Raw genomic sequence first — 8,851 nt, 5'->3', positions numbered from 1 at the left:
AAATTCTATGATGCCGTGATTAAAATCACGGTATCAATACCGTAATTATTATGAACCGTTAGATTAAATTAACGATTCACAATAATTATGAAATAATAAAAATTTTTAATTAAATTATATCTAACCGGTTATAAGCCAATTAAGTATTTTTTTAAAATAAAATTTTACCGGTATAAATTTAAAGGAAAAAATGAAGATTTACCTTTTAAAGAAATAAAATATATATATATATAAAGGGAAAACTTCCATTTATATCTTTTTGTTAATCCCTAACTAATGAATTCCAAAAGAAACCTCTTGATACGTCTGCAGATTGTAGCCATTCTTGAGTTGATTTTCTATCTTGATTTTGTCTTGTTCGAATTGCTGAGTCTCTATCATCGCTGCCTCTATCTTAGTTTGGCCGTCGTCACCAGTGCAAGGTAAAAAAATAAGGGATAAAAAAATTAATTTAAATTTGACCCACATTAAAAAAAATTACAAATTTTAAAAATCATTACCCTTAAGTAATAAACTTAGGCCATCTCTAATGTGACACTAAACCACTTTTTACACCATTTTTGGTATAAAATACTTCTTCAATATAACACCAAAATCAATACCAAAATGGTGTTATGAATAGTATTGCACCAAATATGATGCAACACTATTCATTTGGTGTTAGGAAAAAAAAGTCTCAAATATCCTTATTACGTTTTCTTATTTACATATATGTCCTATTTTATATAATATTTTAAGTTATTATTTTTATTTTTTTATTATTTTTATTTCATTTTTTTAATTTTTGAATATTATACTAATATTTTAAATAAAAAATATTCACAACATAAAAATTAATAATAAAAATAAAATGCCAATAACATTAATTACTAGATTGCATATTACAAAATTAAAAATACAAAATTAAATTAACACAAATTAAAAAAGCTACTACTATTAGCATAAATTAGAACAATTATTCAATAATCTGGGAGATCATTAATTTTCATAATGTACTAATTTAGTTAATTAAATACAAATTTAATAATTTTCTATATTTTTTTGTTAATCGATATAAAATTACTTATTACTTAATTATCTATATTAATTGTAATATTTATTGTATTAATTGAATTAATTCTCGAGAATTAAAAGAATAAAAAGAAGAATTTTTTTTGGGTGTAAATGGGTTGGAGATGAAATAGTAATTTAGTGTGAAAAATGTACTTTTTTTTGTTGGTGTTACACCAAAATGGTGTTAAAGGCATCTCCAATGTAGTACTAAACCTAACACTAAATCATCTTTTACACCATTTTTGGTGTAAAATACTTCTCCAATATAACACCAAAATGGTGTTATGAATAGTATTGCACCAAATATAGTGCAACACTATTCATTTGGTGCTAGGGAAAAAAAGTCTCAAATATCCTTATTATTTTTTCTTATTTACATAGATGTCCTATTTTATATAATATTTTAAGTTGTTATTATTATTTTTGTTATTAATTTTTATTTCATTTTTAATTTTTGAATATTATACTAATATTTTAAATAAAAAATATTCAACAAAAAAATTAATAATAAAAATAAAATGCCAATAACATTAATTACTAGATTACATTTTACAAAATTAAAAATATAAAATTAAATTAACACAAATTTAAAAAGCTATTATTATTCAAATAAATTAGAACAATTATTTAGTAATCTGGGAGATCATTATTAGATCCTCCAATATCATCAAAATATTGGCCAATATTATTGTAAGTATTTTGAGATGATTGGCCTTGCTGAGATATTCTCTGCAAAATCTTAATTTGTTAATTTTGAAAATATTGACGTAAGCTCGGATCACTTATTAAATTTAAATCTTTAAATAAAATTTTGTTTTCTTCACGATATGTGACCATCTCCAATTTTGTTTTTCACATTGCACTCTGAAATGCACTAATTGATCATTTATGGGATGAATTTAGTAATTCGAATAACTAGAGTATTATTATTGTTATTGTATTTTTCTATATTAATGTAATGTTTAATTTTCATAATGTACTAATTTAGTTAATTAAATGTAAATTTAATAATTTTCTATATTTTTTTGTAAATTTACTTAATTATCTATATTAGTAGTAATATTTATTGTGTTAATTAAATTAATTCTTGAGAATTAAAAGAATAAAAATAAGAATATTCTATTTGGTGTAAATAGGTTGGAGATGAAATAGTAATTTGGTGTGAAAAAAGTATATTTTTAGTGTTGGTGTTACACCAAAACAATGTTAAGCATTGGAAATTAAGCATTAGAGATGCCGTTAGGCCCTTATACATTGAGAAATTAATCAGTAGACCCAAAACCTTAAACTAAGATGTAAGGGTACAACATTAATTAATATTGAAAAGAAGTTGCTTTCCTCCTATCATGGTCACTCTAAAATTACTTCAAACTGTTAATATTATTTTTTAACTTCGACCGACTGTTCTTTCATGCGGATACTATTTATTATAACTGCTCAAATTTGTGATGAAATAAAATTAACAAAAACTGCAATGGTCTTTAAGGCAACTTGTTCTTTCATCAAATACGAACGCATGAAGCGATCACCATCATTATACAGAAATTCGTATAAACGCGTAAGATTAAGAATACTCACAAGCGTGGGAATTGGCACATCCGTTGGCTTGAGAAATCTCTCATTTAATCAATTACCGCCTCTTAAGGCACACCGTGTTGCTCCATGTAGCATTCAACAGCTGAGGCGTCATGCCCTCTCTTCTGCTCAAACTGTATCATCGATTCAAATTGTTTATACAATAAAATTATTCACACCGATTCTTAAGTGAATTTGGATCCCTTCCCCGATCTAAAAATTCTCCCATCTTTTCAAAAATTTGATAGCACATGTTAAGTACCTTTTAATGTAAATAGCATAGGTGTTACACATATTTTACTTTAAAAAATACCAAGTCAGCATTTAGATAGTTTACGCGGTAGGTATATTATTATTATTTTTTCCCCAAAGGCTGTTATGGGTAGTTTGTAGAGAATAAAAAGCACCACCCCGTCGTTATGAAGTGTAATATATAATGGTAGGATGAGGTATTGTTAATGTCGTGGATCATCATGGATTCAGTGAAGATCGGACATTCTTTTAAAGTTATTTTATATTTGGCACGAACGATGTTTGCCTTAATTATATTCAACATTTTTCTTCTTAATTTGATTTTCCAATTGCTCAGGCGTATGGTTATATTAATGATGCGTTTACTCTTTAAATTGAAGAATTGGAATCTAATATAAGAATGGTCGATAGTATTTACTTGTTAAAATAAATGTGAGAATTAGACTAGAATATGTGAGCGCACATATTTTGGGGATTAAAGAATGAGAACTTAATTCCCATGGGAGTTGGGAAACAAGTTCTCATTCCTTGAACTCCCAATTTTATACTCACCTAAATTTCATAATTTCACTTTATCCTCAATTAAAATAATATTATATTATTTTTATTTTTATTATTCTTTTTCAATTGTTGTTAATGATGATGATGATGATGATGATATTGTTAATTAATGATAATGATAATGATGATGATGATATTGTTAATTAATGACAATGATAATGATGATGATGATAAACAATAATAATTTTAATAATAATAATAATAATTCTAACAACAACAATAATAATTGTAACCATAACAACAACAATAATTACAATTTTTAACAATAATTATTTTTAATAATAGTAATCACCACTATTAATACACAATAACAATAATTAACAAACGTCATTTTATTAATTTACAACCATCTATTCTGTTTCACATATGCTGGGACTTGGACAATTGCAGAAAGCTTTTTAGTTTTCAGACACCCCTCGCCAGGGCACAACTGAACTGGAGAATATGAGTTGGCTCAAGCTTCTATTATTTATAAATGTTAAAAGTGTAATAACAGATTTTTTTTTTTGTTCCCGTTAACACATAAATTAAAAATGCAAATTTGGTCAATATCCACGCCGCAAGACAATAACTGTTGTTTTTGCCTTCATTGAGTTTCCAGAGTTCTTGAGGGTGCGCACCACTTTGCTTAAACTCTGCTACTCCTAAGAAGTTAAAGATATTTGGCCTAGAATAAAAACCAAGTGCCTTGCATCATGAATTCATTTTGTTATTTACTTATTTAACACAAAGGCATTCAGAATGTGCCTACTTCTCACATTTAGTTATTTCAACAACCAGAACAGATCATCACAAGATTTCAATAACAGTTGCAGGATTCTAGATGTACAACAGGTCCGTAAAAAAGTGAACTAAAGCTAGGCAATTTTTGGGATGATAATTTCAACTGAGGATATAAAGTGATTAATTCCTCCTCGAAAGACCAAGGAATACAGTAGCTGATGAGATTTGAACCCTCAGATCAGCAATATCAATGTCATGCCCGCCTTCAACCAGACCCCATTTGTCCACCTACAAGGGAAAAATGAGAAGGCTTCAAAAGGCAAGCAGAGGCAACAGAAAGTTTCTCAGCACACTAAAACTAGGAGTGGGCATTCAGAAAAGATTTCAATGTTAAAATCAAATAAAAAGAAAATACACGCACACACACACAAAATAAAAGTAGTGATCACAAGGGCAATGTTGCTCTTCTTACGGAGACTGATGTTACAAGTGTTCTCCTATTATTAGGAGAGCCGTGGGTCCCACTTCATAGGTCTCCTAATCATAGTTGGACATGTGCAGCGTCGTTTCCCATAAGATGAGCGACACCGCTCAGTCATTCAAAATACTACACAATAATAGTTGATTATTAAAAAATTCTTTTATATTATTATTTTTTTTGTATAAAGCATGAATGGTTAGGGGTTCCAATCGAATTGGATTAAAAGAAAAAGGTCAAATTTTGTTGAAAAGTTAAAATTTTGAAAGAAAAATAAATTTCTTAAACCAAATACTATAAAACTGAAGCGAATCGAAACAGTTCAGTTCGGTTCTAAAATTCAGTTCACATTTGATTCTAGTTTTCAAGAACAAATCAGTTCTGGTTCGGTTAGGTTGGTTCTGGCCCAAAACCAAACCGAATCAAATAGTGCCAGCCCTAACTAAAACATACTTGTTAGAGATGTAGATTACTAGTGACCGTGCTTCTATGTGTGTGTAAGAAAGAGTTAATAAGAACCTGCAAATCTTCTTCAAGTCTGATCAACTCAATCGCTTCCTCAATCTGCAATTTTCCACGAAAGATACCAATGGCGATGACCAAAGAATGTGCTGCTGCAGCAATTGCATCAATTGCTGCCAATTCATAGTCATCTGTTTTCTTCATAAGGTTTTCTACGGTCTTAATGAGACCATCCTCCTGCTTTCCACCAAAAAAGCTCGAGTAGACTACAGGTTTAAAACTGAATTCTGATTCCACCCATTTAAGTAATGGGTCAATTTTCTGTACCTGCCGCTCTGCAAACATACAAAGGAGCAGTTAAGTAAGGTCAATGTCTCCTCTGTAAAGGAGACTAAAAAGCAACAAATACAAATCTACTATGATCACAATCGAAGACCTACTGAACTCAAAGCCAGCCAAATTATTAATAATCTAAATTTGAATTTCCAATAAAATATAAAACTGATACAACTAAATTTCGAGTGCAAAAAGAAACTTTTTACAGATGGGAAACTGAATGCCGTATAGAGGTATTAAGATGCATGCGTACAAACAAGATCTCGACGTAACAATGACTTGGTTATGCACTATTTGTAGCTTTTAGCTGCATTTCAGCGACTGCATTTAAATTTGAATTAATATCTGCATGTACAGCTCATGAATCCTACCAAACCAAATCACTTGGTCAAAATCTAACGAAAACTCCTAATTGAATATTCTCCAAAATGGCAGGTACAGAAAAATGCATTCAATGCTTCCAACTTGAAATGATAGGATTTGACTTGATGCACATGACAAAGTGATTTTGCTTGTGAGATCTTAAATCCTTATCTTAGTAATAGAAAGGGTTAAGAGTAAATGGTATGATGCCAATTGATCAGATAAAAGATATAATCTTCTACTCTTATAGGGTTTAAATGTAGAATCTGACTTGTTGATTATAATTTGCAGAAGTACGCCACAGAAAATCAGATGAGAAAATGCCGGTAATACTCAGGACAAAAATTAAATATTGAAACAACAAATCACTATGAATAAAGCACCGAACGCATGAACAACATACCATGCACACCACTTGTCAGATCATTATCAGCTGGAGCACGACAAAAGACTAAATCTTGGTTAAATTTCTTCATCAAATGTTCAATAATTTTTGGACGAGTAAGTGGAACTCTCTCCAATGCAGTACACGCAAGTTTCATGAGAGGCATCATGAAGGGTCTGATCCCATCTGTTTGCTACGATGGTTAAAGATTTTATTAAAGAATCCAACAAAGAAAAAACATAAATACTCGAAGAAAAACCCATTTAAATGAGAAAATAACAATTCTAAATGAAGAAAATTCCCTGCAGTCACCACCCGAAATCAAATGAATTATCAATGCCAACCGGAAGACCATTTTCACGTAAACTACAGTTAATCCAAAGAAATGCAATCGGGAATAGCACAAACCCAAAATCATGGACAAAAAGGATCAATTTTTTGTATACATCGGGATGAAAAAAAAATGAATTTTAACCATTTGAGTTACAGCACTACTCTTAAAAATTAACAAAGTAAATAAACGAATGAATTCATGAACACACCTGATAGTCCCACTCAGCACCAATGGCTTTAGCTAAGCCCAAAGTGGGCAACTTGAGGGGTCTCTTAGAAGGAGTCTTAAGCGTGCGATAATCAAGCATCACCGTCCATCCATTTCCATCATCAGCTTCTCTGGTGCTCACTTTTTCATAAAACCTCTTTCCCACAATCGACCCCGTCATAAACGACATCGGCATCGTCACCGAAGACGACGACGACGACGCCGTTTCTTGTTTCCGTCCCTTAATGTAGATGTTCTCGTTAATCTTGTCGGAGGGGGAGGAGAAGGTGAAGGACGTAGTTGGGTCGTCGTCGTATTGCGGTGACTGGTGGACGGTGGCGACAGAGCAGAGGTGGCGCGTCCGAAATGTAGTGAACGAGCTTATTGCGTTAGGGTTTCTGATAGATTGTAGGGTTTTTGATATAAGTGACGCTGCCATTTCTTCTATCTTTTCTTCAGTACTAGCTGAGTTTTTTTTTTTTTTTTTTTGTTAGGGTTTTGACTCAGATCCTTGTAACACCATTTGAGCCACCGTCTTACAGGTTCAGATTTTTGTTTTCTGTTTTCGTTTTTCGTTTTTCGTTTTTTAATGTTTCCGGTCTTTTAACTGGTTTGGGCTTTCAGGATCCAAGAGTGGGCATACTCTAGTTTCTAAAAGAGTAAAGCTTTTAACACCCGTCTAAAATCCTACAACACCCATTTTGAATTTTATTTCCCACAATATCCGGTTTAATGATAAAATATAAATCTTTAAATAAAAATTAACATTTTACTTTAAAAATCTATCCTAAAAGACATATTTCTTTTAAGCTTTTATTTATAAAATTTATACAAATCATAAAATATTAATTATTTTTACTTTTGTTGTAAAATTCTTATCTCTATGACTCTAGTTTTATGGGTTTTCGTAAAAAAAAAAAACTAAAATTTGAAATATAACTATAACTTATGAATGGGATATGATATCAATAAAAGTGAGGTATGCAAATCTATGCACAAAGGTAAGCCAAGAATTATAAAAAGTAAAATAATTAATTAAAGTGACAGCATGGACCATGGAGCAGGAAGCATGAAAAGTAAAATAATTAATTAAAGAGAAGTGCATGGAACTTAACCAAGAAACATGTAATAAAGTCAAGTGGTGACACTATAGAGCATACAAAGTAAGCGCACATAAAGTATAAATAAAAAACATGCATATTTACGTGAAGAATAATAGGCATGTTTAATGTTATAGCACAAATATGCTTCCGCAGTAGCAAGTGCAAATATAAATTAAAGTTATGTTTTCTAAAGACGTAACTTTGAGATAAATTGTCAATTTAACTCAAATATTTGTTAAAATTTCCCTAAAGTGAGTACTCTCAAATATTTTTATGTCATTCCTTGAAGGGGATGTAATCATATTAATTTCCATGGTGATTATAATGAAAAATTTAAGCCTCATTACTCAAAATGAAATAAGATTGATATAACAATTGTGATGAGTTGGAAGTTTAATAAAACAAATTTCTTACCTGATTTGGCATGGTGAATTTAAAAAACTAAGGTAATGATTACATATCAAATTATAGAAAATTCAAAAGGATTTTAATCAAAGAGGCAGTCGATTCTCTTAATTATTGATTTTTGTTTAAATCAAGTTAAGAAGGATTCATGGGAAAAAAATTCATTTGGGTGAATTCTTGACTTGATGAATAAGTCTTCCTATCACGAGGGTGAGATAAGCTACACATGATGAATAACTTGATGTTTAGAGTGGTATGTATCACTTTATCTCATCTTAATAGGTGAATTAGTTAAAACTTGAAGTTCAAAATAATTATTGTACTATGCATTTTTTATAAACTTATGGATATGTGAAAGTGAGTAATCACAAACAGAACATGATTGTGGGTTGATATATATGATATTCCTGAAGTATGAAATGGTAAAACAAATAAATAGATGAATGCACGAAGCATGTGATAGATTAATTGGTGCAAAATCTTAATTCTCGGGAAGCTGAAGTGTAATAATTAGGTGTTCCTAAAGAGACCATGGTCGTATGTCTAGCAAAATATTTTATCTATATTAAATTATTGAATATATTGCACCTGGAAAGGTGTAATGTATCAATTAG

At 30.2% G+C, this 8,851-nt stretch overlaps 1 protein-coding gene across 1 annotated transcript; it reads right to left on the bottom strand.

Moving 5' to 3' along the window:
• Positions 1 to 4,129: 4,129 nt before the first annotated feature.
• On the bottom strand, positions 4,130 to 7,292 carry LOC102627514 (uncharacterized). Its single transcript, XM_052435511.1, has 4 exons — positions 6,731 to 7,292; positions 6,207 to 6,381; positions 5,162 to 5,439; positions 4,130 to 4,452 (listed from the first exon to the last, which is right to left on the bottom strand). The coding sequence occupies exons 1-4, from the start codon at positions 7,166 to 7,168 to the stop codon at positions 4,345 to 4,347; spliced, it is 999 nt and encodes a 332-aa protein (XP_052291471.1). The 5' UTR covers positions 7,169 to 7,292; the 3' UTR covers positions 4,130 to 4,344.
• Between the last annotated feature and the right edge of the window lie 1,559 nt (positions 7,293 to 8,851).

The sequence above is a fragment of the Citrus sinensis genome, chromosome 2, assembly GCF_022201045.2.
Source record: "Citrus sinensis cultivar Valencia sweet orange chromosome 2, DVS_A1.0, whole genome shotgun sequence".
NCBI lineage: Eukaryota > Viridiplantae > Streptophyta > Magnoliopsida > Sapindales > Rutaceae > Citrus > Citrus sinensis.
Note: the sequence above shows the minus strand (reverse complement) of the source record. Positions and strands in the feature narration are given on the sequence as shown.

What these genes read in the sequence shown, in the direction of transcription:
- LOC102627514 (XM_052435511.1), bottom strand. Translation starts at nt 7,168, where the DNA reads ATGGCAGCGTCACTTATATCAAAAACCCTACAATCTATCAGAAACCCT. An exon ending in GTGCTGAGTGGGACTATCAG is followed by an intron (nt 6,382 to 6,730) that starts GTGTGTTCATGA and finishes TAACCATCGTAG; the next exon opens with CAAACAGATGGGATCAGACC. An exon ending in TCTGACAAGTGGTGTGCATG is followed by an intron (nt 5,440 to 6,206) that starts GTATGTTGTTCA and finishes GTATGTTTGCAG; the next exon opens with AGCGGCAGGTACAGAAAATT.